General features: G+C 52.5%; 1 protein-coding gene across 1 annotated transcript; it reads left to right on the top strand.

The window, feature by feature from the left end:
* Nucleotides 1–4,577: 4,577 nt before the first annotated feature.
* Nucleotides 4,578–5,510, top strand: LOC139603692 (olfactory receptor 14C36-like). The gene has a single exon (XM_071454581.1). It carries the CDS (start codon nt 4,578–4,580, stop codon nt 5,508–5,510), a length of 933 nt encoding a protein of 310 aa, XP_071310682.1.
* Nucleotides 5,511–15,795: the final 10,285 nt, after the last annotated feature.

The raw sequence follows: 15,795 nt of genomic DNA, 5'->3' as shown, positions 1-15,795 counted from the left end.
GTTGCGGGTTGCTTCTCATCTAGCCCTGGAGTTCTGTGCTTTTCTTCCTGTGGGTAAGAACTCTCTTTTTTCCTCCAGGGGTTCATGGCTGAAACTGGGATTCTACCTCCATATTTGATTAAATCTACAGATTATCCCATATGATACCTGCCAGAACAGACAGCTCTGGATCGCCTTGACATGTTGGGGGCCACCTCTCATCTGTCCTCAAAACAATGGGGGGGAGGGTGGGTGTGCTTTTCTTTTCATGGAAAAGAACACCTTTCAATGCAGGTGTCCATAACCAAAATTGGGAATCTGCCTCCAAAATTCCTTATATCCAAGGACAGCTCCCAGAAAAACGCTGCCAAGACCAACAGGTCTGGCTGGCCTTGGCCTCCTTGGGGCTGCCTCTAATCAGCCTTTGCAACACTGGGGCTCTGCCCTTTCCTTCCTGTGGAGAAGAACTGTCATTCTGGTCCAAGCACTCATGGCTGAAATGGAAGTCCACCTCCAAAACTCACCAAATATCCAAGGGTTGCTTTCAGAAAAAAGCTGCAAGGACAGACAGGTCTGGCTTGCCTTGGCCTCTGGTGACTGCCTCTGATCTGCCTTCAAATCCCTGGGGCTCTGTGTATTCCTCCCTACAGAAAAGAACCGTCCTTCTTGTCCAGGCAGCCATGGCCTCAAGCACATCAGCACTGTACAGGGACAGAGGAGCTGTGTGCTCAGTGGGGTGGAGACTGAGGACAGCAGAGGAGAGCCCTGGGAGGGACTGAAGGGTGGTTTCAGAGATGGTGGATGTGTTTAATGTAGTAGAGAACAGCCAGAGAGAACCAAAAAATCGATGCCAAGGGCAGCTGGTGAGGCCCAGACTAGACACAAGGAGACAGGAATTTCCCTCCCACGGCAGGGCTGTAGTGCAACACATCCCCAGAAGGAGTCTGGGTCAGTCCAAGGCTTTGTGTGGGCAGGCAGAGGCAGGCAGGAGGCAGAGCTGTCAGCAAAGGAAGGGCCCAGCCAGGTGGGGCAGCCGGGGGATGAGTTTTACAACATGGCTTATGTGGTCCGAGACCTGTTCCACATTGCCAAAAGATGGCTGCAGCCTTGGGGATATTTAGTTGGCCAACACCCATGTCAATCACTGTAACATAAGGTGACCAGGTGATATTCACATCAGACCTCTGTCATTAGTTTGGTTCCACTGAAGGACAGAAGCTTATTCTGTATTATCTTCATTTTGACAGTAAGAGCAGTGATACTGGAGTCTTCTGTAGCAGGGGACATGGTATACCATATGGAACATGTGGACCATGGTAAAAGATGCTAAATAAATAAATAAAATACATTAAATTTAAAAACACATTTATAAATAAATAAATAAAAACATTCCCAGATGTTCCAGGAGCACCTCAGCCTCATGGTCTGGGAAGAAAACTTATCACCATCAGTCAGCAGAGTGGCTCTCCAGATGGCTTTGCAGAATGGCTGGTATTAGTGCTTAGTGTTACAGGGTTAATATTGGGGTGCAAGGAAGCAGCATTTTTGAATTTCACTGGACTTCATATGGAATGTTAGGGGAAGAACCAAAGAAGGAAAAGGGAGGGATCAAGGTGGTTTGGAGAGAAATAGACATAGGAAAATAGAGGAAGAATACAATAAGTGGGGTCAGTCATGCTGACAGATGCTGACAAATGCTGATCAGTGTGCTTGTAAGGCCAAGCCTGCACTGTTCCATAGTGCCCTGTTTCCTCATTAGACTCAATGTGTATTTTCTGACTGCTCTGCAGAGCCAGTGGGATCTGGTGGAGTCAGATGAGAAACCTTTTTGCACTCTTGTCTGTGTGTATGAACATGTCTGTATGAGGCAGCTGAAAAGTTGAGTGTCCAAAGGCCAGCTATGGGGTGGTCCATATGGTGTTGATAAAGGCACCCTTTATCAAGGTATACCATGATAACTTATCCTTTGGGGCTCAGTAATCTAAAGATTTATAGAATGGCTGACGGATAGGCCTTAGTTACCCTTAATCACCCCTTTTTTCCTCTAAAAATACAAGTGACATCAGATTAGTTATAATTTTACACACAAATTTGTTAAAAAAGAAGCACCATAAGGCTGCAGGACAAAGTCACTTCCCAGTTGTCCTCTTCAGTTATGTTTCAAGCTTCCAGAACAATAGTTATATTGCAAAACGCATGGATTCTAACTTGGCCCCTTCCTGGACTGCTACGGTCATGATTTCCAATGCCTAAAATTATTCCCAATTATTTTTACCTTTGTATTAGATATTACATAATAATAATAAGAAGGACACCCTTCTATTCAGAAAGGTCAGTTTCATAATAATGAAAACAACCAAAGGATAGTATACGGACTTATGATCCTATATTTTCAGAAAAAAGGGATGAGAATGTATGTTTTGGTGTTCTGTAGCCATCCATGTGGACAACATTCCAATCTGCCAAGGTATGTGTCCAAAAGGTAAAGGGGGACCTGTTCCCAAAGCCTACAGGGACAGAGGCGCAGGGCAGGGACACTGTAGGACAGCCTGGGCTGCACAGGGCACAGGCATGGGCAGCAGCTGCAAGACAGCCCTGCCAGAGCCAACTTGGGCAGCACTTTGGCCATGGCTGCTGGGCCTGGGCCTGAGGCAGGAGCAGGAGACAAGTGACCCTTGCAGGCCTGGGGCCTCATGGCCTCCTTGTCCCTGCTCAGCAGCCTGGCAGGGGCCGCCCCATGCTCCTGCCCTTGGCATTGCACATCCCCACATGCCAGTGCCCATCCCGGCAAGAGCCCTGAGCAAGGAGGGAGGGACAGGATCTGCCTGGCCAGGCCCTGGGGCTAAGGCCTTGGCCCTTGGCATTCCTCAAACACATCCAGCTCTGCTCAGCACCAGAGACACCTTGGCCTTGTTTGTCCCCAGCTGTCATCACTGCCTCCAGTGTTCTGCTCTAACTGGAACCTGGGGACACTTTCTCAGTTCTGCTGTTCAGTGGGACCTGTTAAAACTTGAAGAAACTTCAGAGTTTCAATTTAATTTTGAGTTCTTGAGAAGTTTTTTGAAGACTCTCTCAGGGACTGAGTCTCATGTAAACAGCCCCAAATCCCCAAGAGGCTCATTAAAGTCCTTGTGCTGTGTCTGTGCTGCTGAGCTTTAAAGGAACAGCTCTTCCAGGGCCAGCTCTTCTCCCAGCCCAGCAGGGCTGAGGGCTCTGCCTGCAGGCACTGAGGGGACAGGAGCCAGGCAGAGACAGGCTGAAGGCAATCAGGATTGGGAAGACATTGAGCTGAGACTTCACCTGGGGAAAGATCTTCACAGCCCTGTGCATGGTGAGTGTGTGGGTGCAGGGCAATGTCCCCTGTGCTCCTGGAGGGATCTCCTGAAGCCAGCACACCCCAGAGCCTGGGGGATGTGTCAGGAGGACTCTCCCAGTTTCTCTGTGGCACAGGAGGAGCAGGAGGAGGAGGAGGAGGAGGATGTGCTGCAGAGCGGGGCTGCCCTGGGCACCGTCAGAGGGACAGGGCAGGACGGCTCCTGCTGCCAGGGACGGCTGCAGGGGCTGAAGCTGGGGCTGCAGCCAGGGCTGCCCAGGGCTGTCCTGCAGAGCAGCTCCTGCAGCCCTCAGGGCTCTTGGCCAGCCCAGGGCATGTGCCACCTGCCAGGGGCAGCTCTCAGCCTGCCTGGCAGCTCCCCGTGGACGCTGCAGGGGAGAAGTTCCAGGTGCAAGGAGCCACCCCCATCAGGGCAGATTCCTCCTGCTCTGGAGATGGTGCTGCATGGCCAGGGCTGCTCTCAGCTTTCTCCTAAAGGGAAGGGAAATGGGCTGCCAGCTTTGGCTGTGTCCCTGAGCCTCCTGCACTGTCAGCCTGGGCATCAGCAGATGGGCCTCAGATCTCCCTCAGAAAGTGCCTCCTCAGCCTCCTCTCCCTACACACAGCAGCAGCAGCACCTTGGCTTGCAGCATCTCTGTTTGTCTGGCCTGCCCTTAAGGCCCTGCTGCCAGGGAGATGCCCCTGGGCAGTGCCCTGTGCTGGGAGGGGTCTGCAGGGCAGAGCTGAGCCCCCAGGGCTGGGCTGGGCTCTGGCAGCACTGGCAGGGACAAGGCTTGGATAGAGAGAAACAGCTCCCAGCAGGCACAACTCCAGGCAGCAGAGAGCCAGACCAACCCTTGGCATCCCTCCATGTTCAGCTGCACTGGGAAAGAAAGAAGGACTTAGAGAAATCGACTTTAAAGCGGGAGTCTTTAAAAACTCCACTTTATTTTTCAAGCTCGTTTTATGTTTGATCACCCTGAATTAGAGGGAAGTGAAATATGCAAAGGGCACCTGTGTGGGGACCAGCAGCTCTGACTGCACTGGAACACAGGGAGCCCTGTTTTCCTTCTGGGCTTCCCTGGGGTTCAGCCTGAGAGCAATGCTGAAGATGAATCAGTAACTCAGGAGCAGAAACCCAAGCTCAAATATAAAAAGGCTGAGTGAGATTTCCCCACAGGTAGAGAAGTAATTTTGAGGGAATTCCTAAAATAACTCCATAGGATTGACTCAAAGAGCTTCTGAATGTCTTGTTTCAACAGTCCACCATGGCCAGAGTGAAGGAATGTCCAACAGCAGCTCCATCAGGCACTTCCTCCTGCTGGCATTGGCAGACACGCGGCAGCTGCAGCTCCTGCACTTCTGCCTCTTGCTGGGCATCTCCCTGGCTGCCCTCCTGGGCAACGGCCTCATCATCAGCGCCGTAGCCTGCGGCCACCACCTGCACACGCCCATGTTCTTCTTCCTGCTCAACCTGGCCCTCAGCGACCTGGGCTCCATCTGCACCACTGTCCCCAAAGCCATGCACAATTCCCTCTGGGACACCAGCACCATCTCCTACTCAGCATGTGCTGCACAGGTGTTTCTGTTTGCCTTTTTCATTTCAGCAGAGTATTTTCTCCTGACCATCATGTGCTACGACTGCTACGTGTCCATCTGCAAACCCCTGCACTACGGGACCCTCCTGGGTAGCAGAGCTTGTGCCCACATGGCAGCAGCTGCCTGGGCCAGTGGCTTTCTCTATGCTCTGCTGCACACGGCCAATGCATTTTCCCTGCCCCTGTGCCATGGCAATGCCCTGGGCCAGTTCTTCTGTGAAATCCCACACATCCTCAAGCTCTCCTGCTCACACTCCACCTTCAGAAAAATTGGGATTTCATTGCTTGGTGTCTGTTTAGGATTTGGCTGTTTTGTGTTCATTGTTTTCTCCTATGTGCAGATCTTCAGGGCTGTGCTGAGGATCCCCTGTGAGCAGGGACGGCACAAAGCCTTTTCCACCTGCCTCCCTCACCTGGCTGTGGTCTCCCTCTTCCTCAGCACCTCATTTTTTGCCTACCTGAAACCCCCCTCCATCTCTTCCCCATCCCTGGATCTGGCAGTGTCGGTTCTGTACTCGGTGGTGCCTCCAGCCCTGAACCCCCTCATCTACAGCCTGAGGAACCAGGAGCTCAAGGCTGCAGTGTGGAGACTGATGACTGGACAGTTTCAGAAATATTAAACTGCTGACCAGTTTCTGTAAGTCACTTGTAATAAATTTTGTCTTTGATTATACTTGGATTTGGTATTTGATTTGTTCTTTTCTTTCCTTTGTCTTAGTCTTTTAATCTTGTCGACAAAAATGTCATTGTTTGTGTCATATTTCATTTGTTTTTCTCCACCTTTGCTGTGGCCTCAGACTGTGTCCATGAGGACTGTTGCCTTCTTGTGAAGGCCGCGATGACCTGGTTTCAGAGTCCAGCACTTTGATCTCCTTCGTGGGATCCCTTGTGGCCAGTAACAGACGCTGACACCAATGTGGTGGACGGTTAAAAGGCCGTTTATTGAGGGGTCTTAAGGGTATTTATGGACTAAGGAGTCTCTCTACGTCAGACAGGGGTTTGGCTATACTTTCTAGGGTTAGTGTGGAGTGGAAAGTTACTGGCATGCATAGGTTAGGGGGGCTACACGTCTGGCTACATTCCAAGGGTGATCCTTATCTATGGGGAGGGGGGTAGAAGGATTCCTGTAATTTTCCGTTACAGCCTGAAATCTTCCGAACGCCTGTCCCTGGCCTACCACACTTCCCCCCACTCTTTCACAAATGAACGAGGTAGTCTTATACATAGGCACTAAAATGAGGTAGGAAGTTGAGATCTGACTAGGGAAAAGGGTTTTGGGAAACCTGAGTAAGCTTCTGCCAGGCAAGTCTCTCGTGACTGGCAGCGTCCCCTGTTGAATTCACAGGAATTGTGGCTGTCCCACGAACAGGATGCTAGCCCGTTCTAGGCGGGCCTGAACGAATGAGACTAGCTTGTTCAGCAGGCATGGCCCGAAGGTAATAGCTAAAAGCAGCATTGCCAATGGACCTATTAGGGTAGAAATTAGGGTGGTTAGCCATGGTGATTGATTGAACCAGGATTCGAACCAGCCCTGTTGGGCTTCCCTGTCTTTCTGTCTCTGAGCCAGTCTGTTTCGGAGTTCTGCCATGGAGTCTCTAACGACTCCTGTGTGGTCAGCATAGAAACAGCATTCCTCTTTCAAGGCAGCACACAGGCCCCCTTGCTGCATGAGCAGGAGATCCAGTCCTCGTCTGTTCTGCAGGACCACTTCTGAGAGTGAAGAAACTGACTTTTCTAGAAAGGAAATGGATTTCTCGATCCTCTGCAGGTCCTCATCGATGGTCATCTGCAGCTGGGACAGTCCTTGGTGTTGAGTTGCTAGGGCTGAGACACCTGTTGCCGTTCCAGCCGCCCCTAGGCCGAGCAGCATTGCGATAGTTATACCTGTTAATATTTCTCTCTTGTGGAGCCGGTTGTTATCTTCGAGAAGGTGGTACACCTCTTCGTCTGAGTGGTACAGGATCCTAGGGATGATCAGAACTTGAACACAAAAGTCGTTAGAGTTATCGAATTTGGCAAGAGACACACAGGGACTCACTCCAGATCTCTGGCAAACCCACATCCCAGATGTGGATGGGACTACCCACTTATTATTCTTCCTGTCGGGCTCAACTACTTCGGTGCAGACGTCGCCTTTCCGCTTAGCTAGGGTTGCATTGCCGAAGCATCTGCCCTGACCTGTGACTTGACTCAGGGTAATTCCTTTGCGGGGTGTGTCCCATCTGCACTGGCGAGGGGCATCGGCTGTGGAATAGCTGAAGGGGGTATCTAAAGCGACTCCTTCGTAAAAGGGAGGTTTAACATCATAGCAAAGCCAGCAGGAATCGGTTAGGTTAGGGTTAGATTCATTCAGGGATAGAAAGGTAGCTTCTAACATGCGAAGGATTGGGTTCGAGCCTGACCTGGCTGAGCGGCCTATCTGGAAGGCTTCCTCATCGCCAGTCGGGACGTCGGTGACCCTTGTGGGTAGGGCTTTGGGGTAGGTCATGTTTCTCCCTTTCTGTGTGCTTTTGATCACTTTGTTGGGCCCAACTGCTCTGGGTGCTGACGGTGGGAGTCTGGTAATTCGCACATTCACCCACTTTCCTGACCCTTGAAGGACTACTGTCCATGCTTTGCCCACGGCCCAGCTAGGGTGATTCGGCTGCAAAACTGTCATGTTATAGTGAGTGCACTTCCGGAATTTGGGGACTTTATGTTGGTTCCGATAGAAACTTCCCTGGAGGAAGATGGGTGTTTTGCAGCCTGCGGGTGCCCAGGTGAACTGTAGGAATCTGTCGGGCTCTTGTGGGTCCCACCCAGGTCCTGACGGCCTGGCGTCTGTAACTATTGTTTCGCAGCCCCAGTGTCCACAATATCCCCACCCTGGGCGATTGCAATAACTTTTTCCTGGGTTTGAGGCTGGGCACCAGTAGGATAGGTACATGTGCGTGGCGTGTGAAGAATGGGGGTCTACCTTTTGTTGTTCTGGAAACAGGTCGGTGATGTGAAGCACGAAGGATGGGGCGTTCGGCGTGGTGATGACTCTGAGCATCTTGTCACCAGCAACATGTTGCATGACCCACCTGAAGGGCTGATGAGGGTAGTAGTCTGGGCTGGCTTGCCCTCCGGTGACAAGCCCCAATAACATGATCACGCAGAAACACCGTGTTTGCTTGGGTCCCGCCCGTGTGGGTCTCTCAGGTGCTGTCCGGCGGCTCGGTGGACTGTCACTTTCCTCTGGGAGGGGAACGTACGCATCCCGGGGACGGCCAATAAGCATGTCCTGTAAATAGAAACTCACAATTCTCATAGCAGCGCCTGGACTGGATCCATGGGTCGAATCATCTTGTTCACTTCTCTCAGGTCGTGGGCGAGACGATAACCCTCTCCGGACCTTTTGGGGATTACAAACACAGGGGTGTTCCATGGACTGGTGGAGGGTTCTATGTGACCCTTTTGCAGTTCACGGTTAACCAGTTCCAGCAAAGCTGCCACTCGAGGCTCTGACAAAGGCCACTGCTCCCTCCAAATAGGATCTGATGATTTCCAAGTCAATTTGATCGGCAGCTGAGGGTGTACAGCAGTGGCCCCTATGATAAATTTGTAATCTTGACTCCTAGCATAGCAAGGACGTCCCTTCCTATTAGTGGCGGAGAGTTTTGCAAAATGTAGGGGTAAATTGCTACTGTCTGTTCTGGTCCCTTGTTTGTGTGAAGTGTTATAGCCACCAGCTGGGTGCTTTTCCACGCCCGGGTTTGTCTCCCCACCCCGTTCACTGGGGGGACTTCCTTAAACCGCCAATGTCTGGGCCAATGCAGCCGAGGGAGAATCGTGCAGTCTGATCCCGTGTCTACCCAAAACTGAAGTCCTACGATGTGGGGGTCCTGACTGCCATAGAGGCGGCATGTCCCCTCACCCTCAGGGGTTCCTTCCCTATTTTCATGGCCAGGGCCACCCAGGGGTCCCGGTTTGGGGCGTCCCCTGCTGGTCCTGTAGCGCTTGTGTGGCTTGTGATGATGGGGGGTGTGAGGGTACGGTTGGTGGTACTGCATAGCTCTGCCATTGTATCGCTGGCGGGGGTGCGATACTGACCGCCTCCTGTGGGAGCATAGGGTATGAGGATCCCCTGCCCCACTGTGGGTTGGCATAGATGGGCCGTCTCGCATCCATAGCGGGAGGGGGCTGAATATGGCCCGCACGCCCCCCCCCGTCCCGTTTCCCCGGGGCCGGGATCTACAGTCCCTATCGAGGTGACCTTTCTTCCCACAGTTCCAGCAGGCCCCTCTGGGACACTGTTGGGGCGAGGGTGTTGCCTGGGGAAGCTGTGTCAGCTGAGAGCAGTTTGCCGCGACATGACCTGACTGACCACATCTGAAGCAGGCCATCACACTGGTTAGGGTGTGCACGGTTGCCTGAAGCGGGGCCAACTGCTCTTCCCTCACAACATGCTTAATCATGTCAGCCAGGCTGGCCCCGGCTGGTAGGGAATGCAATATATCTTTGGTTACGGTGTTACATTGTTGCCGGAGACAGTCGGTTATCACCGGGCCTTTTGCGACAGCGGGTAAATTAGAAGAGTCCACCGCAGCCTGAAGGCGGTCAACAAATTGTGTAAAACCTTCACTCTCCCCCTGTTTGATGGTCGACCATGGTGTCGGTCTGGCCACCACCCTGGATGCGGCACGTATGGCTTCTCTGGCCGCCCGGGAAGTCGCCCTGACTTCCTCGATCCGAAGCTGTGCAGCTTGTTGCTGGGGTGTGGCTACTTCGTCGTGCTTCCCCAACAACCTAGATAAACTCGACCCGTGGAGTGGCTGCCCTTCCCCCGCCATCTGAGCGAGCATGGTTGCACATTGGTCCGTCCATTCCTGTTTAAATATTATCAAACCCGCCCCATCAAAAAGCATATGGCTTATTTGCACTATATCGAAAGGGAGTAAATCATCATTGCTAAAAAGACCATCCACGAGAGTGGAAACCACCCCTGAGTTAATTCCTTTTTCTGAGATAGCTTTTACTATTGTCTGAACGTCTTTGGAATTAACGGGAGTATACGTTCTTTGCTGGTTCCCCTGGGGTCCTGTGATTCTCACTGGGAAGGCATGCACCGATGCTGCGGGTGCCCATTCCGCGCATTCGATTTTGATTTTACCCCAGTCGGTGAGTTCGTATTGGGGCTAGTTCCCGGTTGTGTTAAAAGTTTTAATTGGTTTCATCCGAAATCGCATTGATTCTGTTTTCTCTGCTTCCGAGTCGCTGCTGGACTCGGTGGGCTCCGCAGAGCGATCTGGGGAGCTGTGGCTCCCTTCAGAGTCGGAAGTCGACTGCCAATGAACTTCCGGTCTCTGCTGCCATTTTGTCCGGCTACGGCCCCGCTCCTCCCCTCGGGGGCAGTGCTGATGTTGCTGGCGGTGCCGCCCCCTGGGCTCGCCCTGCCTCCCGCAGGGAGGGAGCTCTCCCATATATGGTGGCATCAATGGGCGCGGCTCCCGAGTGAGTGCCCGCCCTCTGTCGCACCCCCACGCATGCGCGTCTGCTGGGATCCACGGCTCTCGGCCGTGCATGGGCTCAGCGCTGGTTTCCCGCGCATGCGTGTTCGCGGCTGGCCGCGGTTCTGGGTTCGTCCCGCCGCGGACCGGCGGGCTCCACCCCTCTCCCCAGCCACCCGCGCCATATTCAAACGGGTAGGGCGGCGGATCCCCTCCGCCGCTCGCCCGCACGCCAGCCCTCTCGATATTTCGAGCCTCTGCCGCCAGCCCCTCCCAAAAGGACCGTGCGAGTCCCTCCGCTTCTTGCGCTAAGTCGGCTAGCGGCGGGGAAGGGTTGGGCGAGGGGTCCGCGGGCACCCCGGGGGGCTCCGGAGGTGGTCTGGGCCCCGGCGGGTCCCCCGAAGGGGTCAGGGGGTCCCCCGGGGGCTCCGAGAGCTCCGGGGGCTTTGGGCTGAAGGAGGGATGGGATGCGCCCGGCCCCCCCGTCTCCCCGCTCTCAATCGAGTCGCCACCAGGGGGGTTTCGCGTTATCGCCCCCTCCCCCAGCTGCGGCGCGATTAACAAACAGGAGCGCGCAGCATTCCACATCTCCCGTTCTTCTAATGCTTTGCGTAGGGCTGCTTCTGCCTTCCCCCACGCTTTCAGGCTTTTGCTGCTGCCTGTGGCTTTTGTGTCCTCTGCTAGCGCGACAGTACATTTCTGCCACACCCCAGGGTGTAATATATCTATGGGTCGAGAAATGACCCCAATCTCTAGGAGTCTCGTCAATGCGAGATTAAAATTCCTGAGCTCACATTTGATTCCCCATTGCATATGTATCAAACTTACGACCTTCGCTATCGCTTCCATACGAATCGCGGGTCTCTGGGGCATCCCCCTTCTTCGCTATGGCCGTTCCGGCGTTGAGTGCTGTCCCCTGGCCAGGAGTACTCCTGTCGCCCGGACTCGTCCCTTCGTCCCGATCCCGGGTTTCGGCACCACTATGTTGCCTTCTTGTGAAGGCCACGGCGACCTGGTTTCAGGGTCCGGCACTTCGATCTCCTTTGTGGGATCCCTTGTGGCCAATAACGGACGCTGACACCAATGTGGTGGACGGTTAAAGGCCTTTATTGAGGGGTCTTAAGGGTATTTATGGACTAAGGGGTCTCTCTACGTCAGACAGGGGTTTGGCTATACTTTCTAAGGTTAGTATGGAGTGGAAAGTTACTGGCATGCATAGGTTAGGGGGGCTACACGTCTGGCTACATTCCAAGGGTGATCCTTATCTATGGGGAGGGGGGTAGAAGGATTCCTGTAACTTTCCGTTACAACCCGAAATCTTCCGAGCGCCTGTCCCTGGCCTACCACAGGGACCAGTAGCAGTGATCCTAGCCCTATTTTCTTCTCTGATTCTATTTAGACATCTTTAATTACAGGAACCTTGAAGGGTTCTCCTTTTGCCCCAATAACCTGTACTGTGGAACAGGTTATTACATCCCGGGGACAAAGATTGAACTGTTGATCTCTCGGCCCCTGTATCTACAAGGAAGGTTATGGGGGTTTGCTGGGGACCCACCTTAAGTTTTACCAAGGGCTCCGATGACATTTGGGTCCCCAGTAGATAGAGCCCTTGACCCCCCTAATCCTCTTTGAACATTTTCTCATCCCTAAACCTCTTTTGGCATTCACTCTTCATGTGTCCATTTCCACCACAATAGTAGCACACTGTTCCTTCTCTCCCTCCAGTTGGGGGTCCTCCTAAATCCCGGGGACCTCTCCTCGTGCCATTTCTTTCTCGTGGTGGAGGGTTGTTTCGCTGTGCCTCCCTGACTGCCGCCACCATCATACGAACTTGTCTTTTGTGTGCCTCATCCTCCCATCTAACATATACCTTCTGAGCCTCCCTGAGCAATTCATCAAGTCCTCTGCTCTGCCAATCCTCTAACTTTTCTAATTTCTTTCAAACATCCTCCCATGATTTGCCTACAAACTGTGTTTTAAGGAGCGCGTGCCCCATTGGCGTCTCTGGGTCCACCCCTGAGTATAACTGAAAACTCTTCCTTAATCTTTCCAACCATTCAGTGGGGGTCTCATCTTTTCCTTGGCACTCTTTGAATGCCTTGCTTATATTTTGTCCCCGGGGCACAGCCTCTCGTATGCCCTGGATTATGATGGTTCTTAAGTCCTGCATATGACCACGATGGTTGGGGTCCTGATTGTTCCATCTGGGATTTTGCAAGGGCCATTTCACATCAGCCGCGGGACCTTGAACATGTTGGGTGTCCCGAATCCTCATTCCTGCCCTTCTAATCATCCCTCTCTCCTCTGTTGTAAATAGGATGCCTAGAATGGATTGCATCTCCACCCAAGTATATATGTTTGGCCCTAGGAACTGATCCACTCTTTCTGCTACTCCTATAGGGTCTTCTAATAATTTTCCCATCTCTTTCCTAAACTCACAGGCATCTCCCAAGTTCAAGGGGACAGTGACAAACCCCATCCCAGCTTGAGGTCCTCCTAATGCTATTTCCCTGAGAGGGAACAACCCACTGCTCTCTCCTTCCTCAATTACTGTCCTCATCTGACTCCGAGTACGCCCCCTGCAATGTGGGGAGTCCGTGACCTGCTGTCTATTAGGGGCCGATGCCAGGGGTGCGTTTGGGGGGGTTCAGGGGGAGCTGGTGGTATATACGGGGGAGGATAAATAGGAACATATTCCTCCGGTCGAGACTTTTTCTCTTTGTCTTCCTCCCCTTGACTTCCCTTAAGGGGGAACAGCCTAGCTGTTTGCTCATTACTTCCTACCAACCATAATTTAGCATATGCACTCTCCTCCGGGTTCACCGGCTCTTTAGAATTCACATAAATGTTCAGGGCTTGACAGGCCCAATCCTCGAAGGATCCGAAAACGGGCCAGTATATACTTCCTGAATCCAGATTCTTACCTCCCCATACTACCATGCAATAATTTATCATTTTTGCCTTATCCTTCCCCTTTCTGGAGGGAAAGTCATCCCAACACTTGATCATTAATCCTAACGGACAGTCCTTAGGTGTTGGGGGTAACTGGGGACCCTCCCCCATGGGATCAGAAGGCTTGCTCTTCTTCTGCCCCATCTTCCAAGGCACCTCCACACACACACACACACACACACACACAAAACCCCTCGGTCGTGGCTCGTTCCCTCGCGGGCTACGAGAACCGCACTACTAGAGGGTCCCTCTCACGTCGTCCGCAGGTGGACGTCTCATTCACCGTGCCCTGGGATCGCAACCCCAACCGAGCGGTTCACCTCGTATACCCACGCGTCCTGTGTTGTCGCTCGGATCTTCGTGCACAAAGTTTACAGGGTTACCAGTGTTTTCCTTGCTTATTCCCGAATTTAGGTTCATCAGTCCAGATGAGGGGTCAAGTGAGAAGGCCAGGGCCCCCAGGTGGTGGGGCGCCCCCCCAGGATTTTCGAACCAACCTCGTTTTCTGGATCTGAGTCACGGCACCAAATTGTGATACATGAATTCACTGGATTTAAGGATCATACAATTATAATTTTATTATTATTATTATGCAGGCAAGAATAAACAAAGTTCAGCGCTGGGCAGCCGGGAGTCTCCGCTCCTCTAGGCTTGCACCATTCCTATCCCCAAGGTTCGCCTTTTATTGCCTTCTTCTCCCATGTTCAGGGATGACGTGGTCTGTCTTTTGCGCTTGCTCGTTCAGTTGCTAGGGGTCTTTTTCTGCCTTCTGGTGGTCGAGGGATGAAGGCTCCAAGTCTTCCCCTTTAACCGCTGAGTGAACTTACCTTTATAAGGCATATCTATACATGGAATTTTCAGAACATTATACGATTCCTGCAAGCCTAAGCAATTCTTGTGAGTTTAGGGATTGTTGTTACAGCTCTCCTCTGTGAGCTCTAGGTGTGCTTTTCTTTACCATGGAATTCCCAAAGCACTATACGATTCCTGCAAGCCAAGCAACCATATGTGGCTACACATTAAAGAATCAAATGGTATTAGCTATTAAGTTATTGCTTTATATTGTATAATTATTTAGCTATTGATTTAATTAATAAACGAACATATTGCTACTTATTACAGCTCTGTCCCTCCCTCTTTCAGCCCTTCAACACCTGACAGAGGACACCAGCAGTGCCGTGTCAGACGTGGCACTTGCAACATTGCATGTCCTCCAGGCACTGCAGAGTGAGCCATATTCCGTCTTCCAGAGGCTGCAAGATCAGCTCCGCAGGGCATGGAGGACTCGGCCCGGTCTCTCGGCGCTCGGCTGGCTGCGCTGCTGCAGCTCTGCAGAGAGCTGATGCCAGAGGCTCTGTCTGCTGGGACCACCTGAGCCAGGGGGAATTTTCCATTTCTTTCAGATTGTTCTTTTCTTCCTTTTGTTTTTTCTTTAGTATATGAATATAGAGTTTGTTATAATACACAGACTCCCAGGAGCTTTCTTTTGCTACCCAGGCTCTGCAGGGCTTAGGGGAAGAGGGGGATAAGGGTGCCTGGGCTTGGCCAGCTGCCCAGGCATGCAGTGTTGCAGGGAAAATGGCCAGAAACCCCTTGGCCTTTGGTGGTTGTGGGGAAGCTTTTGTGCTGGTGACAGAGCGGCTGGGCAGGGGCCAGAGCTGCGGGGATCCCTGTGAGAGCGGTGCCTGGAGATGGCCACAAGCCCTGTGCCAGGCAGGAAGCGCCCTCTGTGTCCTCCTGCCCGTGTGCTGCTGGCTGGATTGCTGAGGGCTCCCGGCTGCCTCTGGATGGGGCTCCTCTGGAGCTGCTGTGGGGCTGCGGCGCTGCTGCCGGGCAGCTTGGCCAGGCTGGGGCAGCCCCTGAGGGGCTGGGGCGCTGGCAAGCCCTGAGCAATGGGGCTGTCAGAGGCCACAAGCAGCCCCCTGGCAGCCGCCTTCTTCCTGCCACAGTTGACTTGCAAGAGGGATCCTGGGCACTCTGCAACTAACAGCATCGGTGTTGTTGGAAAGCCAAACGCAGGGAAATCTCAGACCTTTGGTCTTGTCAGCAAAGCTTAGAATCAAACACAGCATTTGATCGGAGACCTTGCAAAGGGCTTCCAAACTTAGGTGCTAGAAGCCAGCATGTGGATTTTTAGTTGATTACAGCAGAGACACGGGGAGGAAACTTGAAGTGGAGGAAAGTTGAGAGTTTATGGCTGAAGATCTAGAAAAAATCCAAGTAGTTCCAATGGGAAACAAGAAGCTTAGGATGCAGTGCTGTAGGTTTGTGTGTCCTAACATGATTGGCTAAGGAAGCTTCCACTGTAGCCTGAGTCCAGAAGAGGAAATATTGAAGCATTGCCTCCAAAACAGAAATATCCTTGTTGGCAGTGTCTTCTTGGCCAAGAAATCCTTCAAAGCTCTTGGAACTACAAGTCTTGCGGCCTTGTGAGCCATGCAGTGGAGATGTGAGCCAAAGTCACCCTTCCTGGCTATGGAGA

The sequence above is a fragment of the Agelaius tricolor genome, unplaced genomic scaffold (assembly GCF_023055355.1).
Source record: "Agelaius tricolor isolate 1412-34295 unplaced genomic scaffold, bAgeTri1.0.p SCAF_40, whole genome shotgun sequence".
Lineage (NCBI taxonomy): Eukaryota > Metazoa > Chordata > Aves > Passeriformes > Icteridae > Agelaius > Agelaius tricolor.
This window is presented reverse-complemented; position numbering and strand designations above follow the sequence as displayed.

Coding starts and splice junctions, on each gene's coding strand:
- LOC139603692 (XM_071454581.1), top strand. CDS start 4,578: ATGTCCAACAGCAGCTCCATCAGGCACTTCCTCCTGCTGGCATTGGCA.